This window comes from Oncorhynchus keta, unplaced genomic scaffold (assembly GCF_023373465.1).
Source record: "Oncorhynchus keta strain PuntledgeMale-10-30-2019 unplaced genomic scaffold, Oket_V2 Un_contig_8101_pilon_pilon, whole genome shotgun sequence".
Classification (NCBI taxonomy): domain Eukaryota; kingdom Metazoa; phylum Chordata; class Actinopteri; order Salmoniformes; family Salmonidae; genus Oncorhynchus; species Oncorhynchus keta.
The window spans coordinates 25,418-49,790 of NW_026289860.1; the positions used below are offsets into that span (position 1 = coordinate 25,418).

At 42.7% G+C, this 24,373-nt stretch overlaps 3 protein-coding genes across 14 annotated transcripts in view; all 3 read left to right on the forward strand.

Annotated features, from left to right (window-relative positions):
- LOC118374003 (zinc finger protein 14-like) overlaps positions 1-8,845 on the forward strand; it is a 28,178-nt gene extending 19,333 nt beyond the window's left edge. For 2 of the 12 annotated variants that reach the window (XM_052512225.1, XM_052512227.1), the window contains exons 2-7: positions 3,854-4,056; positions 4,318-4,416; positions 4,521-4,616; positions 4,940-5,050; positions 5,209-5,332; positions 5,891-8,845. In XM_052512225.1, the coding sequence (XP_052368185.1) occupies positions 3,854-4,056; positions 4,318-4,416; positions 4,521-4,616; positions 4,940-5,050; positions 5,209-5,332; positions 5,891-8,529 (3,272 nt within the window). In that variant the 3' untranslated portion in view covers positions 8,530-8,845. Of the gene's footprint in view, positions 1-2,826; positions 3,413-3,464; positions 3,776-3,853; positions 4,057-4,317; positions 4,417-4,520; positions 4,617-4,939; positions 5,051-5,208; positions 5,333-5,890 lie in introns of those variants that run through there. The other 10 variants (XM_052512224.1, XM_052512226.1, XM_052512232.1 and 7 more) reach the window with 8 other exon arrangements.
- A 2,609-nt stretch (positions 8,846-11,454) lies between these two features.
- Positions 11,455-15,170, forward strand: LOC127926722 (uncharacterized). Its single transcript, XM_052512221.1, has 9 exons — positions 11,455-11,559; positions 11,950-12,089; positions 12,365-12,460; positions 12,556-12,651; positions 12,896-13,006; positions 13,343-13,466; positions 13,648-14,605; positions 14,834-14,892; positions 15,100-15,170. Exons 1-9 carry the CDS (start codon positions 11,520-11,522, stop codon positions 15,168-15,170), a joined length of 1,695 nt encoding a protein of 564 aa, XP_052368181.1. The 5' UTR covers positions 11,455-11,519.
- A 5,498-nt stretch (positions 15,171-20,668) lies between these two features.
- On the forward strand, positions 20,669-23,976 carry LOC127926713 (zinc finger protein 436-like). Its single transcript, XM_052512215.1, has 2 exons — positions 20,669-20,811; positions 23,244-23,976. The coding sequence occupies exons 1-2, from the start codon at positions 20,669-20,671 to the stop codon at positions 23,974-23,976; spliced, it is 876 nt and encodes a 291-aa protein (XP_052368175.1).
- Positions 23,977-24,373: the final 397 nt, after the last annotated feature.

A 24,373-nucleotide genomic window follows, 5' to 3' on the forward strand; every position in this document is an offset into this window, starting at 1 on the left:
GCAATAATAAAGGAGGACATGAAAATATCTGATTTAAAAACGTGTGTATTCACATTCATATCTTGCACAGATTCACTTCATACATTTCTGCAAGCGTTGGTTGAATTTTGTATCAGTCATATTTGTATCATTCAGGTCAGCATCGCTGGTCCTCAAATGTCCCAGTGACACTTGAACAAACGTATTAATGACTTTTGATTTAACTGGAAGGAAGGCTAATCCATAGAAAGGTCCTTTTGGAAGAAGGGTATTTTTTTCGGGCATATTGGCTATTTTACATTTTTATCCAAAATCTTAATGGAGAAATAATTCATCCAAGTTTGGAATATTTGTGACCTGTTGGACTTACTCAGGCCTTCTTTAAACCACTAAAACTGTCTCCGCATGGCAATTATTTTGGGCACGTGAGTCAGCAACATGACAGCATACACGAACAGCACAAATTACATACTCATAACCAAGTGCAACACCATGGATGCTCGAGTGGATCACGTTTGTTAAATCAGTGACCAACCTTTCAAACTTGCATTGTGGGGATAAACATGTTCCGACATGCGTCTACACGTGGACTGCATGAACTTTACAACAACCATGTGATCAAAAGTCACGAAGTTTTGACTGCAGTCGACTTCCAATTTTCTGCAGTTGCTCCACACCAGCTCCTCATCGCCTGCGTTGTGGGAGGCACTCATTTCCTTAAAAAATGTACTATCCGTTTTTTTCCCCACCAGTACCACGATATTTTCCTGCCAAAAAAAGTGATAAAAAAAATGTACTAGCTACCATGGTACAAAAATGAACAATGGTAATACAATTTTAAAAATACCATGGTTTTGTACTAGTAGCATGTTGTAAAACAAAAGCATGGTTGTTTACAGTGAATTATGATGGTCTGTGCCCCACCGTTTTCCGGGTAATATGACCAAAATCGAAGTAATTTATGATACTCGCATAATGCAACATTGACTACTAATAGTAGCTCTGAAATGGCTAAGCGTAAACCTAGTACCCTCTTAAACCCCTTTAGCTCATAGTGAAAAACCACAACACACATGGTCTCGTAGTGTACCCTCTAAAACCTTGGGAGCTGGATAGTAATGGTGAGAAGAATGACAGGAGTCGGAAACCGTAAACTAACTTCTCTTCAATGCATTTTTCAGTTTGCTCTCATTCAACTGAATTGGCTACTCTTATACTATTCTAAATAGCCAACATACTAAAAAAACATGTTTTTAAAGGGTATTAATTATCATATTATTTAATAGATTCTCAGCATATACCTAAAACAGCCATTTACAATGTTTCATTTTGTTACTCCGCAAGAACGTTCGTTGATCCTGTCGCCATGACTACGACAGGCCAGCTGGACTGGAGCGAACTTTAGCCGAATTCTATGTTAACGGGCTTTTATAAATGTGTTAAACTTTCAAAACATAAAATAACAACAGTTATATCACTACACTCCGTTTAACTTGTGGTTTCCTATCCTATGGTTTACAACTTGCTCACCGTGATGATAACGTTAAATATTTCGTTTATCTGGTGCCTCATCAGTTTTAACCTAGTCATGCTAGCGCGAGAGCCTCCGTGGAGAGCGCGTGAAGCAACCAGTAGAGCGAGCGGCTCCCTCTGCGGGCTGAAACAAGCACAACGCCCCTTGACTCTCAATACTAAATTATTACAAAATGCCAAAGATCAGGCTACCATATATCTCACTTTCTCCCACATTTCAGGTTAGCAACACAGGGAACCCAAACATGAGCAAAATACAGTACTATTAATACATAAAGTATTACCCCTTTTTCCACAGCAACTATTTTCCTATTTCTTTGATGTTTCAGAAAACTAGGACCAACAAGTAGCCTGCCTCTGACTTTATAAGAAACGTGCCCATACTGGTATATCAATTCATCAATTTAAAGGCCAACCGACCTCTTTTCACATTGGGGGGTTTATTTATTTAATGCATTATATAGCCATTATACCATGGTAACGCACACTTAATAAAGATAGTGCCATATATCATTTTTGGTACCATTCATCATAATTGTGCATTACCATGGTAGAATGTATAATGCGGTTTAACATTCCTGTGTATACAATAATATGTAAAAAATAAAAAAAAAAAAATACTACACCAAGACATCTTTAGATGTGACAAGGCTATGAGACATTAACCGACATGTTAATGAGTTCTAATATATTTTCCAAATGTTTAAGTTTAACAGGTTTGAGGGATATTTGGCCAAGAGAATAATAATGTTAATAAATTATTGGAATTACAAAGATAAGCATAATGCCATTTAACATCATCAAAGGCAAACATATACAGTGGATATGTACAAATTAATGTGATATTTGAGGCTCCCCAATTTATGTATTTTCTATTTTTTTAAATTTAATTGAATCCTTTATTTAACTAGGCAAGTCAGTTAAGAAACTATTTGTATTTACAATGGGGGCCTACAACTTGATAGCACAATGTACACACATATTTTCAGGGTGTGATATGGGGGTTGGAGACATGTTTATTTCGACATCACAAATAATTACTTTTATAAACAATGGCAACACTGCCATGTTGCATTGAGCCTTGCTGTTAGAAAACTACATCAATGTCAGACTTTAAACTATAGCAGATTCACCTCCCATGACTTCACTCAAATTTTTGTCTGCAGACGGTTGCTTCAGCCTTACCACTCATACAAGCCCTCATAACACTACTTTTAACGGCAGCAAGCACATCCCAGGGGGCATCAGTTCCAATGAAGTGTAGAGAATATGGTGTGGGCTTTTTTCCAGTTTGCTGTTTGTGGAAGGAGCATGACAGGGGTAAATCCATCTAGTAGGTTACACATGAGGAGATGGAGAAAGAGGGCAATCTTGATTTCAATGCACATAATGTGATCCACATAGTTTATGGTGTACTGTACATTGTTTCAAAGTCATCTTTTTAGGCTGTGTTTTATTGTTGCACATTGTTGACCCTCACATTTAGGGACACATTATTGAGCCATGCCAGACTCTGGGATTTACACACTTGCAGGTGAGTTTTTAAATATGTTTTATTATTATACAAGGGGATTGCTAAATATTGTAAGAATTATTTTTAGTTGGCACACCAAGTCAATAACCGTCTTGCTGACAAAGATGACTTTGTTAAAAAATCTATTCCGAATTTTAACTCAATTCACGAGGACTTTTATTCTGGGGGGTGTAAACGCAACCGGAAATTGAACGGGCTACGTTCAGTGTCACACTCAATGCTACCGACGGTTAGGTTTTAAAACTGTTGTAAGCCTTTTAACTTTGGAAACCATCTTTATAACAAACACTTAGCTAATTTTCAAGCTTCGTGCGTGACTACTTTTGTATGAGGACGAGATGCAATGTCAAAATCCCAGCGAAAATGGTATTGCGGATTTGTTTTCAGTACACTTGGTGTGCTTGATGTTCAACATGGCGTATCCTCGCTAAATGTCCGTATGTCTCGATCTTTTAAGTATGCTAGAAGCGGGAGGACTAGTACTTCTGAATCATCCACTGTTATGTTTTTTTAAAGGATAGCCTATTTAGATGTACAATTACCTTGGCAAGCATGTTATGTTTTTTTCCCTTTAACCAAATGAGTTGCTAGATAGGGACCTCAATATTTGTAACTAATCTGGTGCGCTTGATTAGTTCGTATGAATGCAGTTTCCACGTTTGGGGCAATTCCATTGGTTTCATTTTGTCTTACAAGTTAAATCAGGAACCTTGAGGAAATATTTGAAAGGTTTTGAACCATCTCTAACTTTCAATATCAGTTCAGCATTATTTCAATCATTATTGTGGCTCATATCCTTATTTTTAGGTCCCCCTCTTCTTCTTCCCTCTCTGCGTCTCTTCATTCCACCACTGCGGCTTGTCTCTGCAGCCATGTGGCAAGTGGTTCAACGAGGAGACGTTCAAGATTATGGGATGCTGGAAGAGTTTGTCACCATGGTTACAGAGATTGTGCCAGAGCTTTTGAGTTGCAGTCAGAGGGCCCAACTCATTCTGGGGCTTCGAGCAAGGGTAAGAGATTGGGTTCAGAATGGGGAAAAAGAAACATGCAACAAGTACATGTGAGGTTACTCTCTGACAACAATATTGTTGACTCTAGCATAAACCACCCAGCTGTTAAACATTGATTGAGATAAAGACCCTGACACTGGTTTCTCAAATACTGCCGTTGGCCTTTAGCTAGGCTATCTATCATTATCTTCAAATGAGAACAGAGCAATGCCTTCAAAGTGTGTGGTTGGCCTTTGCTCTACTAGTCATCTGTAATTTTAGATGGTTCTGGAGTTGTGTCGCACTGAGCAGACAGCAGACCAAGACATTCAGCAACACCTGGCCAGGATCCGAAGCCTCATATCCACTGGGGAAGCAGAGGTGAGTATCTTTCTGGGAGGGAGCAGAGGCCTATGTCACTCTAAATGTTGTGTCATTGAGTTGTTAAATGTGATTATTTAATTGTTGTATGTGTTTTGTTGCAGTCAAGTGATGCCGAGGTGGAATTATCTGAATCAAAGTTTGTGGAGCTGGTTGAATCTCTGCTGAAAGACCCAAGTGAAAGGGAGAACTTCTACCAGGTTTGTGTTGCTCTTATATGGTAGGAAAGTGATCACCTCTTTCTGCTTGACTTCCCTATCCAGTCCCATGATTATTTTGGATAAAAAAATAACTCCAGGCTTTTTAACACATGAAACCAAATATAAAGTATGTAGAAATAATAATGGACCTATATAATTTCAGATAACTGCCCATATCTTGACTAACAAAAGCTGTGTGGCCCTCGGAAATTTGAAACCCCGATGTGGCCCTTGAGCCAAAAAGTTTGCTGGTCTAGGTTACAAAAGGCTAATACTAGGCTAATTATTGACATTAATTATTACATTAATTTATTCTCTCCTAGGACGTGTTCCCTGTGGAATTTGGGCCCAAGTATGACACTGCAATACAGATGCTGATGTTAGAATTCCTTTCCAGACTGGAGAAGTTACTTCCCCTACCAGACCTTGAACAGGTAATAAGAATGAATAACACCTTTATCTAATCAGCTTGGGGAATTAGAAGTCAAGAATAACAATCAATAATCAATAATATTTTCATGTTTAATAAACTGTGTGTTGGACATGAGCATGTAGTTGTTAATGCTTTGAAACCATGTTCCTCTCTCTCAAGACTGCCTCCTTGTTAAGTGCTGTCCCCTCTGCCCTGGAGAAATGTGTACAGTTTGTACCTGACCCCATACAATTGAGGACCCTGCTCCAGTACCACAGAAAACTTGGACATTTGGACTCCATCGGTGAGTATCGTACAGACTCAAAGGATCCATAGCAGGTAGCCTAGAGCGTTGGGCCAGTAACCGAGAGGTTGCTGGTTCAAATGTCTGAGCCGACAAGGTGAAAATCTGTCTTTGCACTTGAGCAAGGCACTCAACCCTCATTTTCTCCAGGGGTGCTGTATTACTATGGCTGACCATGTAAAACAACATATTTCACTACACCTATCTGGTGTATGTGACAAAAAAACACTTTTTTTTGTTGTTGCTTTGATTGGCTTGGATTGGCTGTGCCAGAATTGCAAATATTTGAAGTATAAGCTAGTTGTACATGATGCAAATATGAATTGTGTAAAATGTAATTTTGTATTTGTGTTTTTTTGCACAAGTGCTTGATGAATAGTGTCTTGTAAGTCATGGGTTGGGCACCAAATGGAATATGAAACTGAAATTAAATAAATAAATAACAATTATATAAGATTGTGAAAATGCAATTGACATGTATGACGTTGGTCAAACACTGTTGCAGAAAATATATTAATTCAGTTTAACCTGTCTTTTGTCTCTCCCTTGCACAAAAAGGAACTCCATCGTCCTTTGGTGACTACATCCTCTCCTCTCTGTCTCTCCCTCCACATGTACGTGTGGTGACTGCCACAGAAGTAGATTCACTATCAGAATGTTTGGCTAGAGTGGAAGGAAAAGGGTTGGTGGAGGGTACAATAGAGAACAATGGAGGACTACTTGCACCAGATGAAGATCAAAGAGACTCATTTACTGAGAAGGAGCCTGCTATGAATAGGAAGCCTGTAAGTGTGGAAACGGACAATCAAGCTGTCACCGGAATTCATGTTCAAACCTCAAAACAAAGCAAAAGGCTGCAGATTAAGAAAATACGGTCAAAAGTACAAAAGCCATGTAAAACGGATTCTTCCGAGCGTGCAATCCAACAGCCATCCTCCTCCAAGGTGCACACCTCCCTGAGGAAGTCATGCAAAAGAGGCCCATTCAGGAAGACATGCCCTGACTGTGGGAGGACTTTTGCTCGAGCCACGTCCTTTAGAAGGCACCAGCGAAGCCACACTCAAGATCATGATTATAGGTTTAAGTGCCTCAAATGTGCAATAGGCTTCAAGGATATTTATGATCTGAAGAGACACCAGCAAGGAGTTTGTGAAAAGAACCTCTCAACTTTGGTTGATTGGGAAAATAAAGAAGAGATCCCACAACCCTCAACTAGCAAATCTACGAACACATCACCCCTTAAGACGCTATCTCCATCAGGTCTAACACAGAAAAGACCTCTGGACACCAAAACATGCTCTTTGTGTAGGAGGTTTTTCACTCGTACTTCAGACATGGCAAGGCACATGAGATCCCACTCAAAAGAGCATCCATTTTGGTGTGTAAATTGTGATAAGCGATTCAAGTATTCATATGATTTGAAGAGGCACCAGAGAGATTTGTGTAAGAAAGTGAACCAGGAAGATTTAGGTCAGGTTGGTCAAAACTTGTCACAACAGAAGGGGAAACCGCAGCCAGAGAAAGATGAATCCCAATCAATGGGTAGCACTGGGTCTCTTGGCACTGATGAAAACCCACAACCATCTCACAAAGGGCTGTCCGACTCAAAAACCTGTTGTGTCTGTGGTAGGATTTTGACTCGTACCTCAGACATGGAAAGGCACTTGAAATCTCACTCAAAGGAGCGTCCCTTTCATTGTGCTATTTGTGAGAGAAGTTTTAAGTACAAAGATACCTTGAAGAAACATCAGGAAATCCTTGGCCACGAGGGCATCCTAGAAGACTTGGGTCAGAGTGTGGACCAGCAACAAGCGGAAGTTAAAACGGAAGGTTGCAGCAGTCCTCTCACTACCAAGGAAAACGACACTGGGACCCAAATCACAGCTGCTACTTCAGTGCCGACTCTCAAAGAACCCAAACCATGCACTGTGTGTGGGAAGATTTTTAACCGTGCTTCAGGAATGGCTATTCATATGAGATCCCATTCAGAGGAGCGTCCTTATCAATGTGTCAATTGTGAGCAGCGCTTCAAGTACATGCATGGTTTAAAGAAACACCAGAGGGATATCTGTCTGAAGGTGAACCAAGAAGAAGCATCTAAGTTGGTGGACCAGCAACAAGAGGATGCTACTCCAGAGGAGGCTGGTGAACTGCTAGCCACTGATGACACAAGGGCAGAATGCAAGGAGGAGGAAAGAAAGGTGGTATTCAAATGTGATGAATGCGACAAGGAATTCAAAGGCTCATCCTCCCTAAGAACACACAAACGAATTCACAATCCATTCTATTGCTCTGATTGTGGAAGGATATACCCAAACTCCATTGCCTTTGACAGACACAAGCTGATGCACAAGGAAATCCAGTGTACCATGTGTGAGAAGACCTTTACCCTGTTGGGGCGTCTGAGAGATCACTATCTGCATCAACATAAATTCACAGGACCATACCCCTGCTCTCAATGTGAGAAAACCTTCACTCAGTTATCGTACCTTGTCATCCATGAGAGGGTTCATTCAGGAGAGTACCTGTACCAGTGTTCTGTTTGTCCAGAAAAATTCAGAACAGCCAATTCTCTAACGATACACAGTAGGAAGCACACAGGAGAAAAGCCGTTCCTGTGCTGGCAGTGTGGAAAGAGTTACAGGGCCGCTTCTGAACTGTCGGTGCATATGGGAACTCACTCAGAGGAGAAACCCTTTTCTTGTTCGCAGTGTGACATGACTTATCGGACAAAGATTCAGCTGAATACACATATTGAGCAAGTTCACGAGGGGGTGAGATTTACCTGTACAGTCTGTGGAAAGCAGTTTTACAAAGCTGTGTCATTGAAAAGACATGAACTTACTCACACAGGAGAAAGACCATTTCCATGCTCCTATTGCGAAAAAACCTTCATCACAGCAAATGAAAGGAGGTTGCATGAAAGATACCATACTGGTGAGCGACCATACAAATGCCAAGACTGTGGAAAGTCCTTCATCCAGTCAGGTTACCTGAAATCACACCAACGACTTCACACAGGAGAGAAGCCATTTACATGCAGCGTTTGTGACAAACGTTTCAGATTTTCTCATCATATGAAAAGGCACCAGAAAACCCATACAGAGAAGCATGTATGTGGGGAATGTGGGGAATCTTTCACCCAAATTCGATGCCTCAAGGCTCACCAACTCACTCACTCCCTCAATGAAAATTGAGTTATTGTTGTACATTTGCATATCAGTTGTTGAATGTTTATTTTTCTTTTGGATAGATTTAATAACTAGGTCCGTCAGATAGTTAAGTGGATATTTTGAATAGATCATCTAAAATGTTTTGTAGAGTCGGTTGCAAGTATTGATTGTAAGTCATTTGTAAAGAGAATCTAAATGACCAATGAGCAACTGAATTTACTTGATGGACAAATCCACCCAAAAACATATATTTTGGTATTTGTTTCATTAGTCCATTGACGTACAGTGCATTTGAAAAGTATTTAGACCCCTTGACATTTTGTTACATTACAGCTTTATTCAAAAATGTATACATTTGTTTTTCCTATCAATCTAAACACAATACCCCATAATGACAATGCAAAAATCAGATTTTTAGAAATGTTTGCAAATATATATTTTTTTCTAAACAAAAAAATTATAAAATATTTACATAATTATTCAGACCCTGTACTCAGTACTTTGTTGAAGCACCTTTAGCGGTGATTACAGCCTCCAGTCTTCTTGGGTATGATGCTACAAGCTTGACACGCCTGTATTTGGGGAGTTTCTCCCGTTCTTCTCTGCAGATCCTCTCAAGCTCTGTCAGGTTGGATGGGGAGCGTCGCTCCACAGCTATTTTCAGGATACTCCAAAAATGATGTATCTGGTTCAAGTCTGGGTTCTGGCTGAACCACTCAAGGACTTTCAGAAACTTATCCCGAAGCCACTCCTGCATTGTCTTGGCTGTGTGCTTAGGGTCGTTGTCCTGTTGGAAGGTGAACCTTTTCCCAGTCTGAGGTCCTGAGCAGGTTTTCATCAAGGATCTCTCTGTACTTTGCTCTAAACATATTTTCCTTGATCCTGACTAGTCTCCTAGTTCCTGCTGCTGAAAAACATCCCAACAGCATGATGCCGCCACCATGCTTCACTGTAGGGATGGTGCTAGGTTTTTTCCAGGCGTGACGCTTGGGATTCAGGCCAAAGAGTTCAATCTTGGTTTCATCAGACCAGAAAATTTTGTTTCTCATGGTTTGAGAGTCCTTTAGATCGCCTGCGTCCAGCACGGACCCGCTCAATGGCGAGCTGGGATCTGGATGTGGTCTTGGCACACATCCAATTCTGCCTTTCAAACCGTTGGAGTCTGCCTACCTGAAACACCTCTCTATGAAGGTGGCTTCTTGGTAGCGATTACTTCCATGAAGAGGGTGGGTGAGCTCCATGCTCTTTCAGTAATTTCTGAGTGCTACCGGATGGACCCAGGGGAGGAGTACATCTCTCCTCCCCAACCCTTTATTCCTCCCGAAGGTTCTGTCAGACAGGCATGTGAACATAACTTTTATCCTGTCTGCTTACGACCCCCGGCAGTGGCGGGGGATTCTGGGCCTCCCTCCGGCATGTTGTGCCCTGAGGGGGCACTGGCTGCCTATGTGGAGCGGACACGGTCAGTTAGAACAACAGACCAGCTCTTTGTCTGCTTTGTCCTCGTGCGCTTTTTGCTAGGTACTATCAGGTAAACGTGGCACCTCCCTCTGCGGTTGGCTCAGCGGTCCTGGCCTCCCCTTCCACATTGACGGCCCCTGCGTCTCGGTCCCGCACTGGGATTTCGCCGTAGGCTGGTCAGGTATACCAATATATTGGAGTGATCCAATATAGTAAAATATAACGAAAGTTATGTATGTAACCACGGTTATGTGAGCTATTTGGATCACTCCAATCCTCTACGGTGCTAGAGTCACCTCAAAAATTATGTAGAGAATGCATGTCGCAGCCATGGGTTCTAATATATATATATATATATATATATTATATAAGAGCGGACCCCAGCCGTGACACGGGTGTACACGGGAGTAAATCTGTTAATCCTCTCCTCGGATGTATCCCTCCGCAGCGGAGTGATACCAATATATTGGAGTGATCCAAATAGCTCACATAATCGTGGTTACATACGTAACCTTCGGTATTGTGTAGGTTGTAACATAAACTGTGGAAAAAGTCAAGGGCTCTGAATACTTTCCGAATGCACTTTAAAAGTTACATATCTAAACATCTTGATTCCTGACAAGCAAAACATTTTTTTTTCCCTTTAAGCTACTTATCATAGTGGGTATATTCAGTCCAATACTTCAAGTATTGTTTTTTCTGTGATAGCTGAACTTTTCATTAAGAATGCACTCTTTATTTTTATGGTTACATTTTTTATTAACCTTTATTTTAATATTGTATGAAACGTGCTGTATATGATTTTGTCATTTGAATTAAATTCACTTTTTGGCAACATCAGAGGAGTTTATTGCATTATATTAGCATCTGTGAGATGATTCACTGATTACTAGAGACGATATAGCCAGAGATTTGTATAACTAAACCAAGATAGACCACAGCCTGTAGTTTCCAATGGAACAGATTAATTTTCGTAGGAAGAACAAGCAAGGAGGTGGGCAGAGCCAAGCACGAGAGAGCGAGATCCTATTGGCCCGTTCTAGAAAACATCTGCATATATCCGTTAGGGAACGCCTACTCTGAAATGCACGTGTGCAATAACTCAATTCGACTTTTCACACCTAAATAACGCGCTTAGAAAAACGTTGACAAAACTTAGACCACTCTATTCATAACATATTTTAGTTTTGGGAACAGAAAACTGTATTGAGATCAAATGTTTCATTAATGAGAAAATGTTCAGAATGTAGGCCAATATCCATCTCGTTCCATCTTCTCCCACTGCCCGTCAGTGGGCTTCCGAGTGGAAACTTTCCAGCGGATGCTTCATATTTATACGTCCAGTACCGGTCTCATTGTTCAATCTGTGATATAGCGTTTCCCATGATCGTAACTTTTATTCTGAAGGCGAATATAAACCGGAACTAATGTTTTTTTAAGCGACTTCCTGCAAAATGAGAAAAAAATAATAACTTCCAGGTAAACAGATTTTTCAGCCAAATGAATCAATGATTGCTTGGGTTTAGTTTAGGACGTCCCTGTGACTGATAATAATGGATTATAGGAATTTAACGGAGCCGGTGGTGAATACGGGTAAGTTTATAGTTGTCGCAGGGAACTGATTGGAAGCTTCCACCAGACAGAAGCAGAGCAGGCAGGGGTTCCAGCTGCAAGCCAACTTTCCAATTGTCGCCCTGTAGCTAGCTACTTATGGTGTAACTATGGAATCAATGCATATTTCCATTTGTGATCGCTTTTATGCGATCTGCATTCAGACATAATCTATTTAAAATACAATGCGTAGTTAGCTATAGCAAGTAGTATCAATATTTTCCTCTTCTAGTCATAGCCTAGCAATGTGTGCTCTTGTTTAGCCCAGTCAGTGCAGCTGCTTACTGCCTGCGATATGTTCATTCATAGGGTTATCTTTTCCTCTACCTGCCCTGCGCCTGTTCATCCCACCGCTGCGGCTGTTTTCTGCAGCGATGTGGCAAGTGGCCCAACGAGGGGATATAATGGGATACGGGAAGCTGGAAGAGTTTGTGACATTTATTACAGAGACGGTTCCAGAGCTGCTCAGTTTCAGACAGAGAACCCAGCTCATGTTGGGCTTACGAGCAAAGGTGAGAGAGCGAGGTGATGATTATTTGACTCTTTCGTAGCGCCCACACGCACACATTTTTCACTGTCCAAAAGGACCAGGAATGAAAACCACAAAATCTATATATCCGGATTTGTCCTGTGACTTGAAAAGAACATGGTTAATTTAGTAATGAGTTGCAAGGAATTCTATTTTATTCATGAAACAACAGGTAATGGAATATTTGAAGAGAAAGTTTAGGCCAAGTTGTTCACCCAACAGTGTTCTTGTAGGATTAATCTGTGTTTTTTCCGCCAGTTGGTTTTGGAGTTGTGCCGCACGGAGCAGACAGCAGGGCTTCAGAGCCATCTGGACAGGATCCACGCTGCAAGATCACATCCGGGGGATCCAGACGTGAGTCTTAAGATATTCCTCAATCCTCTGTAATGATGTTCTCACTCGATCTTGTCAGAATTACAGTACATTTATTCAAGAGGTTATTTCCCCAGTTTTGTTGTGCAGAAGCGGAAGCCTCTAAATCAAATTTCCTTGCACTGGTACAAACTCTTATCCAAGACCCAGTTGAGAGGGAACATTTCTTCCAGGTCAGTATATGTTTTTTTAAACACCAAAGTTTGAACATTTGTATGGTCTGTCAACATTGGTATAACAAAACAGATGAAACCAGTAGTATCTAGGCTACATTTTATGTTTTATGTTTTGTTTGTGATAATCAACCTACCGCTTCATGTTCTTAGGCTACATTTAATCTTTGAAAGAAAAATTCTATGTGAAAAGTAGCCAGCCAAATAATTGACCACCCCCTGTCTTTTTAATCTCTCCCATTAGGAAGTGTTTCCTGTAGACTATGGACCCAAGTATGACTCTGCCCTGCAAGGATTAATGTGGGAGTTTCTCTCCAGGCTGGAGCAGCTCCTTCCAGTACCAGACCTCAAACAGGTACTCGGGCAGAACCTCATCATTAGACCACTCCTCAGACCTCCGTTATCAAGCGTGAATAAAGTTGTCTTGTTTGAATGTTTGCATAAAGAATGTCTGCATCTTTCTTTCATGTCATAATGCCCACGATGAATTAACATGCTAAGACATCTCATGTGGAGCACTGCAGCACTCTTCACAAAACGTTGAATTGGTTACTCAGTATATGTATTAGACATGATGAGACATCTTGGAGCATTTTATTTAAGATAATGGGCATTTAGAATATTTTATTTAAGAACAACTGGACCGATTTTGATTGCATATTATATTAATGTGTGCTCCCCCATCTCGTAGACAGTGTCTTGGCTCAATGCTGGACCCTCTATCTTGGAAGAGTGTGTCAACTCTCTATCTCAGCCTCTGCAGTTGAAGACTCTACTGCAACATCATAGAGAACTAGGATATTTGGACACCAATGGTAAACCACTTTAAAAAAAAAAAAATCCAGAATTAGTAAAGGAGGTATGCAAATTGTTACATTTGAATGATTCAAGGAAATGCTTTTAGGATTGTAACATTCCCCCTTTATTCATATCCCAGCAGTTTATTAAAATAAATAACATCTCACTGTTAATTGTCTCCTTTCACCTCTCAATCAGCAACTTCTTCCTCCTCTGCTGGCGACTGCATCTTCTCCTCTCTGTCTCTCACTCCGGTAGTGGTGGTGGCCACTAGAAAGACAGAAACAGAGATCCAATCAGAGTTGATGGATGGTTGTATGGACCCAGCCTTATATGGTGAAGAGATGGAAACAGAGTCTGTAGTAGTGACTGAATATGCAGAAGTGGAGCTGGGGACCTGTACATACACCAGAGAGGAAAGGGAGTTTAGTATAGAGAAGACTGAGTCACAGAACCAAAGAGACAGTCAGGCTGACTTGAATGGGGAAGAGCGGGAGATGGTAGCCAATGCAAGCGAGGAAGAACGTCAAGAGGGAGAAGTGGAGGTTATTTGTGAGGAAGTGGGGCATCCGAACGGAGACGCTGAGCTTGTTTCAGAGAAAACCAGTGCCATGAACATAGAGGAAGCCGTTTTCTGCGCAGAGGTGGGGGATGTGTGTGTGGATCTGGAGTCAATGAATAGAGAGGTGGAAATGATTTATCAGGAGGAGGAGCATGTTGAACATCCGGAGTTAGTTGGGCCTATATGTGCAGAGAATACAATTGACAGACCGTCCAACCACTATGAGAACCCACATGAAGAAAATGATTTCACAGAGGAGGGGCTTGAGAAGGATGAGCAGGAGAGAAATGAAGCTGGTTATGTCCCCCAAACTGTCACGGATCAAGGAAGTTCCCAATGTACGCCACAAGAAGTAATGAACCAGCCAGAACTGGTCCCATCCTGTCTGCACCAAAAACCCACATTAGGGTTCCAGAGACTGGACGTCAGTGTCCTGCCTCTCCAAATGTCCTCCAACTCTCAACCATTGAGAAGAAACACAAGACTCCAGATGAAGACCGTGGGATCAAGAGGTCCCAATGGAGGGCAGCTCAAGGCATTGGAGGAGGCTAATGGGACCTGCGGTGTCCCTTTATACCTGTCTCCAGACCCAAGGTAAGAATGAGGGGTGGGAGGGGACTTAAGGTTTTAAAGCAATTTCACCATTTACTTTAAAAGGATCACAATGGAAATGTGTCATTGACTTCATTGTGTTATCCCTGTCACGTTTTAAACATGTTTGTACTTTCTATGGCTTTGTTAAACTGTCAAATAAAATCAATCAAGTGCAGTGTCATTGGACACGTTTTAAAAATGTTTGTGCTTTATCGCTAAAATCTTTAGGGAAGACTCTGAAGACCTCAGCGCCACTTCTGACAGCTCCACAATGAATGGAAATAAAGGTTTGCAATGTTATATCAACACAAGGGTTCTATGGTACTATAGGTACACTTGGATGTCGTTAGAATTCTCTGAATGTTTCATCATTTTAATTGAATAGATTTGGCAATGTTGAATATGATCCAGATGCCTGGTTTAGAATAAGTTGGATTATAATTTTTGATAACTTTCTAAATATACAGTATGCTCCTTTCTCTGTTCCCCTGCAGGTGGGACGGTGGAGGCTCCTCTCTTGTCTTCGCCTGCTCTCAGTCCTCTTTTAACCATGCTGACGAGGTGAACCTCCGGCAACACCTTAAAGCGCTTCACCCAGAGGAGTACAGAAGGATGCTTGCTGAAAATGAAACAGAAACCCCTACAGGGTCTTCCAGCAGCACCGCTCTGAACCCATGTCTCTCAGACATTCCCCACACACTGGGGAAGTCTGGCAAGCATACATCACACTCCAAAACATGCTCTGTGTGTGGAAAGACCTTCTCTCGAGCGACAGATATGAGGAGACACCAGAGATCCCACACTGGGGAGCGGCCTTATAGGTGCACCCAATGTAGGAAGACTTTCCAGTACTCCTTCGACTTGAAAAGACACCAGCGAAAGGGCCTAGGGTCAAGGCCGTTCCAGTGCTGCGCGTGTGGAGAGGGCTTCGATCGGGAGGAAGATCTAAAGACACACTGCAGTGTGGCTCATTTAGCAGAGTCGCCAGTCTCTGACTGTGGGATCAAGTTAAACCTCCCAGCAGGCCTTGAGAGTGAGCAGTGTCCCAGCGAAGAGGGTGAACACAAATGTCCAGAATGTGACATGTCTTTCAGTCAGATATCCCAAATGAAGCGACACCAGCTGATTCATTCCGGTGGTGACCCGCTGCAGTGCAACCAGTGTTTGAAGAAATGTCAAAACTCGGATGCCCTCACAAAACACATGCAAATGCACAATGGCGCGCGACCATTCCAGTGTTCAATATGCAACATGAACTTCACGCAGCTAGTTTGTCTTAGGCAACACTATTTGAATGCTCATAAGGAAGAGGGTTCATTTCTGTGTTCCCATTGTCCTAAAAATTTCCCAAGGCTATCGAACTTGATCAAACACCAGAGAACTCATACAGGTGAGCGGCCTTACCAGTGCTCTCATTGTCCAAAGAGATTCACACAACTACAGATCTTGACTAGACATGAGAGAATTCACACAGGAGAGAGACCATTTCTTTGCCCTGACTGTGGAAAAAGATTTCTGTCCTCTGGTGAATTGTCAAAACACCTTCAGTGTCACTCAGAGGAGAGACCCTTCCCTTGTCTGGAGTGTGGAAAGACTTTCAAGGCCAATCGGTTTTTAAAGAAACACTTACAGACTCATACAGGGGAGCGTCCTTTCCCCTGCTCACAGTGTGGGAAGAGATTTTCCAAGTCCACTGATCTGACCAGGCATAATCGCATGCATACAGGGGAGAGGCCACATATGTGCTCTCAGTGCGGTAAAAGTTTTTTAACTTACTCCGAGGTGGTGAAACATCAGCGCTACCACACTGGAGAACGACCATTCAAATGTGAGCAGTGTGGGAAAAGTTTTACCCAGTCCTGCTATCTTACAGTACATAAGCGTATACACACAGGAGAGAAGCCCTACTCCTGCAGCTTGTGTGGAAATCGCTATAACAGCACCACTCCACTGAAGAGACACATGCTCAGCCACACGGGAGAGAAGCCATACGTGTGTACTGAATGTGGGAAGGCTTACAACAGACTGCATCTTCTGCGTACACACGAGCGAACTCATGCAGCAGTTGAGGCTGTTTGTTGACGATATTGCTGTGTCATTGCTATTCATATGTTGTTTTTTGGAATGTAAAGTAAGACAGGCCATTTGTATTAGAGGCCTGTAACAACAAGAGTTGAGCCTCATACTGTGAATTGTTAATTCTGTCACAGCTTGATTGTATATTTGAGATGTGCTTTTTGCTGCCAGGAATCATACATCAAAGGGCATATTCTTTTATTTAGATGACCTACTTTGTTTTGACATTAAAAAGAGAGAAGTATTGCACACCTTCCTTTGCAGAATGAAGAGGACAGTTGCTACCGGTACACAGGCTGGTTGTTGAGAGGCGAGTGCAGGCCTCTACTCTTATGTTCAAAAATTAGGGAAAATATGTAGGCTCGAGTGTTGTCTTCATGGCTGATATACATAATATGAATCAATCTGCTATCTCGGGTCAATAGACAGTATTTACAGTATTTCCTTTTCTCTAATGGACACATTTTGGCTCATCAGCACCCCCAGAGGCAAAACTTCTGTATCTTTAACGGAGTATTCATTAGGTAATAAAGGTAATAAAAGTAACGTAGCTTTTTTTGTCTTGCAGTAGGCTACAATATTTTTCAAAGGGAAATCAACTCAAATCTAACAGAGCCATGTTAGTTGTAATGTAGGCCGGCAGCTTGGAGAGCTTGTTCTTTTCTATGACTTCTATTTTGGAAAAGGTACAGGCGGAACGAAAATTGAGTCCAGTCTTGGGTACCGGAAGTTTTGGGGAAGTAGATCGATGTTACTTCGCTCGTTGGGGAGCAGTCAAATAATTTTGTTCTCAAATTATTCTGCGCTTTTACATACGTATATTTATAGCCATGGATGCATGTGGACTATCTAAAGACGTCAATGGTGTGTAATAAAATAACTTCTAGATAACGTTACCATGCTAGCTAATATCTGCAGAACTAATATCAAAAGCCCCATGTAAAAAGTGGCATAGTTAGCTATCAGTTGATCCCCGGCTAAAATCGGTTGTTATGACTGCATTGTTAAGCCAAGTGTGCTTGTAATCCTATCTAACTAGCTATCAATTTAAAGTAAAGACAATGTGAATGGTAAAGTTATTGCTTAATGCAAATTAATCCTGACAAAGGCTAATGACTGATGCTTCTATTCTATGGAGCCCCATCCTGTAACGACGAGATTATAAATTATTGTCCGCATCATTAGCTGACAGACATAATGATATATTACTACTGTATATATTTTGAACAGTGTTCTGACTTCTGATTGAATGTTTGTCCATTTGTACACCAACATTTCAGATCCAGTTCTCAGTCTTTCTTCTCTGCACCTCCTGGTTCCACCCTTGCGGCTCCTGTCTGCTGCCATGTGGCAGGTGGCTCAGCAAAGAGATGTGAGGCACTATGAGAAGTTGGAGGAGTTTGTGACTCTGGTGACAGAGGCCATTCCAGAGCTGCTGAGCCACAGACATAGAGCTCAGCTCATTCTAGGTCTGAGAGCACGGGTGAGAGACGAGTCAGGGGGCATAGGGTTATTCAGTTGGCTGGAGAGCCCTGAAAAGCGCAAATGAAATATATTGAACAGAAGAGAGAGAATTTCCTATGATGATGAGTAGAGAATTGGGTCTGTTCTATACATTATGTACCTGTCTGCAATCCTATGAATCCTATGAATGGGTACTCCCCACCTGAGTTGATTGAGAGATGACAATGACATGGTTTCTCCAGCTACAGGTTTGTACCACAGTTAATACTTGTTTCTACTGTGTGATTCAGTTGGTTCTGGAGCTGTGCCGAGGCCCTGCCGACCCTCAAACCATCCAACCTTACCTGGACAGCATGCCCACTGTTACTCCAGGATGCACAGGAGTAAGTGGGCTATAGTCCTATTATCAAATCAAATTTTATTTCTCACATATATATGGTTAGCAGATGTTAATGCGAGTGTAGCGAAATGCTTGTGCTTCTAGTTCCGACAATGCAGTAATAACCAACAAGTAATCTAACTAACAATTCCAAAACTACTGTCCAATACACACAAGTGTAAGGGGATAAAGAATATGTACATAAAGATATATGAATGAGTGATGGTACAGAGCGGCATAGGCAAGAAGCAGTAGATGGTATCGAGTACAGTATATACATATGAGATGAGTATGTAAACAAAGTGGCATAGTTAAAGTGGCTAGTGATACATGTATTACATAAGGATGCAGTAGATGATATAGAGTACAGTATATACGTATACATATGAGATGAATAATGTAGGGTATGTAAACATTATATTAGGTAGCATTGTTTAAAGTGGCTAGTGATATATTTTACATAATTTCCCATCAATTCCCATTATTAAAGTGGCTGAGGTTTAGTCAGTGTGTTGGCAGCAACCACAGAAATGTTAGTGGTGGCTGTTTAACAGTCTGATGGCCTTGAGATAGAAGCTGTTTTTCAGTCTCTCGGTCCCAGCTTTGATGCACCTGTACAGACCTCGTCTTCTGGATGATAGCGGGGTGAACAGGCAGTGGCTCGGGTGGTTGTTGTCCTTGATGATCTTTATGGCCTTCCTGTAACATCGGGTGGTGTAGGTGTCCTGGAGGGCAGGTAGTTTGCCCCCGGTGATGCGTTGTGCAGACCTCACTACCCTCTGGAGAGCCTTACGGTTGTGGGCGGAGCAGTTGCCGTACCAGGCGGTGATACAGCCCGCCAGGATGCTCTCGATTGTGCATCTGTAGAAGTTTGTGAGTGCTTTTGGTGACAAGCCAAATTTCGTCAGCCTCCTGAGGTTGAAGAGGCGCTGCCTCTTAGAACAGAACTTGGTTGTTTTCCAAGTGGATTTGAGTGCACACAGCCACTATGTGATGTGATGAGATGATTGTATCTGTTTACTGTCTTGCAGTACAGAGACGCAGAGGTGGAAGCATCTGAATCAAATTTTGTGGTGCTTGTCCAATCACTGCTGAAGGACCCAATCGAGAGGGAGTGCTTCTTTCAGGTAATTTTACACTCGGCGCTGTGAGCCTCTTGCAGGACCGCGCTGCTTACGCCAAGGTTTTACTGAAAACAATGGGAGTGTCACGCCCGGGAAAAGTTACAATCCATCGCCTTGCCTCCATTTAAATAATGTTCCCCCAACAGGAGGTGTTCCCGAACAATATGGCCGACATTATGACACAGCGGTGCAGACGTTAACATGGGAGTTCCTCTCCAGACTGGAACAACTGTTTCCAGTACCAGATCTCAAGCAGGTATTGAGCATTGTGGCATGCATAGCTTCTGGCAATTTAGACTTTCTGATATTGGATGTTGCATAAATCTAGCACAGGTTGGGAATAGTACATTTTGGGAAGACAAACACAATTCTTTAGGCTACGGTGATTGAATATAAAATGCATTTCTAAAACACATTCCCTTTCAGACCGCGACATGGCTCAGCTCTGCCCCTTCAGTCCTGGAGGAGTGTATGCAGTCTACCCCAGAGAATCTGAACCTCATTCTCCAGCACCATAAGAGTTTTGGACATTTAAAAGAACCTTGTAAGTCTCCTGTAATGATTACCAAATCATGATGCAACATTTTGTAGCACAGTACTGTTTAAAACTCACAGGTCTTTTTACGACACAGTTCTTGTCTTCTCTTGTTCAGCTGCTCTCTCCTCCTCCATGGGCGACAGCATCCTCTCCTCTCTGTCCACCCCTAAAATGGTGGTCACCACTGAGCCGACCACTTTTGTCATCCGGTCAGAGTCGTCACATAACTCGGCAGACGTGCTGGGCCACATGTCTTTAGAGGACACTGATGCGGTAGTAGTAACAGTTTACACTGAAGTGGAGGTTGGAACAGAGGTGGAAGAAGAGATTGTAGAGACGATGAACGAGGAATACGTACCGTCAAACGCCTCTCCACTGCGGGAGGAGGTGGTTGAACTTAAAGCTGAGGATATGAATCTGGAGATGACAGTCGTTGAAGAATATGGCTACGTGGGGAGGAGATGAGTGCAGCCGAGGAAGAGATGGACACAGTGAGTGTTCCGGTGGAGCAAGCAGATGAAGCTGTTAATATCAGTGAAGACATTGGAACTGGGACAGAGACTGAAGCAGTCAAAAAGATGTCCAAGATGAGGTGGTGGCAGATCAGGACGGCCAATCAGAGACTGTGATTGTATGTGTGAACCAGGAAGGGAAGGACACGTCCCAAGTGGTCAACTTTCAAACCCAACAACCTGTGACGTCAAATGTGAGGCGGTCTACACGGCTGCAGTCGAAGACGCCAAGAACTTGGAGGAGGAAAAAGAACACTGAGAACAAGTATGAGTGATGATTAGAGAATAGGAGTACTGTCATTTAAAAAGGAATCTGCCATTTTGTCATCAAATTAGTGATATTTTTGTTTTCGTTTTTAATCACAGGAACAACGGTGAGGCCTCAAGCATGGTTTATGTCAACTCACCCAGGGAAGAGAAGCCGGTAATAATGATCTCTCCAACTATTCCGATAGTGACTATTCTGACAGTCATCAGGGAGATGGTTATATACAGTGAAGTCAGAAGTTTACACACATTTAGGTTGGAGTCATTAAAACTCATTTTTCAACCACTCCACAAATGTCCTGTTAGCAAACTATAGCTTTGGCAAGCCGGTTAGGACATCTACTATGTGCATGACACAAGTAATTTTGCCAACAATTGTTTACAGACAGATTATTTCACTTATAATTCAGTGTATCACAATTCCAGTGGGTCAGAAGTTTACATACACTAAGTTGACTGTGCCTTTAAACAGCTTGGAAAATTCCAGAAAACGTCACAGCTTTTGAAGCTTCTGATAGGCTAATTGACATCATTTGAGTCAATTGGAGGTGTACCTGTGGATGTATTTCAAGGCCTACCTTCAAACGCAGTGTCTCTTTGCTTGACATCATGGGAAAATCCAAAGAAATCAGCCCAGCCAAAAATTCTAGACCTCCACAAGTCTGGTTCATCCTTGGGAGAAATTTCCAAATGCCTGAAGGTACCACGTTCGTCTGTACAAACAATAGTACGCAAGTATAAACACCATGAGACCACGCAGCCGTCATACCGCTCAGGAAGGAGACGCGTTCTGTCTCCTAGAGATGAATTTACTTTGGTGTGAAAAGTGCAAATCAATCCCAGAACAACAGCAAAGGACCTTGTGAAGATGCTGGAGGAAACGGGTACAAAAGTATCTATATCCACAGTAAAACAAGTCCAATAACGATATAACCTGAAAGGCCGCTCAGCAAGGAAGAAGCAACTGCTCCAAAACCTCCATAAAAAAAGTATGGTTTGAAACTACACATGGGGACAAAGATCGTACTTTTTGGAGAAATGTCCTCTGATCTGATGACACAAAAATAGAACTGTTTGGCCATAATGACCATTGTTATGTTTGGAGGAAAAAGGGAGAGGCTGCAAGCTGAAGAACACCATCCCAACCGTGAAACACAGGGGTGGCAGCATCATGTTGTGGGGGTGCTTTGCTGCAGGAGGAACTGGTACACTTGACAAAATAGATGGCATCATGAAGTAGGACAATTGTGTGGATATATTGAAGCAACATCTCAAGACATCAGTCAGGAAGTTAAAGCTTGGTTGCAAATGGGTCTTCTAAATGGACAATGACCCCAAGCATACTTCCAAAGTTGTGGCAAAATGGCTTAAGGACAACAAAGTCAAGGTATTGGAGTGGCCATCACAAAGCCCTGACCTCAATCCTATAGAAAATGTGTGGGCAGAACTGAAAAAGCTTGTGTGAGCAAGGAGGCCTACAAACCTGACTCAGTTACACAGCTCTGTCAGGAGGAATGGTCCAAAATTCACCCAACTTATTGTGGGAAGCTTGTGGAAGGCTGGCTACCCAAAATGTTTGATCCAAGTTAAACCATTTTAAAGGCAATGCCTTATGTAAACTTCTGACCCACTGGGACTGTCATTCTCTACTATTATTCTGACATTTCACATTCTTAAAATAAAGTGGTGATCCTAACTGACCTAAGACAGGGAATTTTTACTAGGATTAAATGTCAGGAATTGTGAAACCTGAGTTGTAATGTATTTGGCTAAGGTGTATGTAAACTTCTGACTTCAACTGTACATATTCACAGTAGCAACAACTGAGGGACCAACATTTGGAAAAAATATGAATGTTTGGAAGATGTATGTCTTTCATTGTGTGGTCTCAATATATTTTTCAATGAGCATTTTATTTAATTCCCAAGCCATGCAAATAAAACATGCCTTGTCTGACTTCTGTCTCCCAGGTGGATCTGACAAGGTGACCCTTTACCTGCCCTATGTGTGCCTACCACAGTCTGGAGGAAAAGAGCCTTCACCTCCACATGCAAAGCATTCACACAGAGGAGTACAACAAGCCCAATGTGTCTTGGAAAAACAGAGCAGCGGTTTCACCATGTCCTGACAACACTGGCCAGATATTCACATCAATCAAACCTCTCCTTTCTTCAAAAACTTTAATAACCGAAAACTCTGAGAATCAAACCGGTAATGCTGGGATTCCCACGAAAGCAAAAGGCTACCATAAGTCCCACACATGTGCCACGTGCGGTAGGCTCTTCACTCGCTCCTCCGATGTGAGGAGACACCAGCTCACCCACACGGGTGAGAGACCTTTCCACTGCTCTCAATGCGACAGGACCTTCCAGCATTCGTGGGACCTGACCAAGCATGAGAAGAAACATGGTGGGACATCCATCTCTTTCCCCTGCCAGCAGTGCGGGAGCTCCTTTGCCAACCTCCGCTCTCTGACAGCCCACCACAGAAGTTCCCACCTGGGCGAGAGCGACCTACCCCACCTCTGCTCCATCTGTGGCAAGAGCTTCCCCTCCTCCTCTGAGTTGCTGGAGCACAGAAAGAGCCACGGGACCAGCCTTCAGTACATCTGCCAGCAGTGTGGCGAAAGCTTCCACTCCCTGCTGGCTCGCTCCCAACACCGGCAGACCCACCTGGTCAAGCGGCAGTTCAAGTGCCCGCACTGCGACAAGAGCTATACGCGCAAAGCTGATGTGAAGAGGCACATGTTCTCCCACAGCGGCGAACGACCGCACCAGTGCAACCAGTGTGGGAGATGCTTTTCCTTCCTCTTCCTGCTCAAGAAACACCAAATAGTTCACACGGGCGAGAGGCCTTTCCAGTGCTCCTACTGTCCCAAGAGGTTCACATTGATATCCATCCTGAGCAGACATGAGAGAATGCACACCGGGAGAGACCCTTCCTCTGCTCTCAGTGTGGGAAGAGCTTTCTGTCCCAGGGGAGCTGTCCAAGCACCACCGCTCCCACACTGATGAGAGACCGTACGCTTGCAATCAGTGTGACAAGAGGTTTAAGAGCAAAAATCCCAACAGGAACATATCATCTCCCACACTGGCGTGCGCCCTTACCCTTGTTCTTACTGTGGGAAAGGATTCACCAAACCCTACGCTTTGACCAGGCACCATCTCATACACACAGGGGAAAGACCATTCCCTGCGTCCACTGTGGGAAGACATTTCTCACCCCTGCAGAGGTACAACTACACATCCGCATTCACACCGGGAACGCCCTTACCCCTGCCCTGATTGTCAGCTGAAGTTTAGAGTTCGTCAGACTTGGCACGACACAAACGCTTTCATACAGGGGTGCAGACATTTGTCTGTAACCAGTGTATGAAAACTTTCCCACCTCGTCCAAACTGAAGAAACA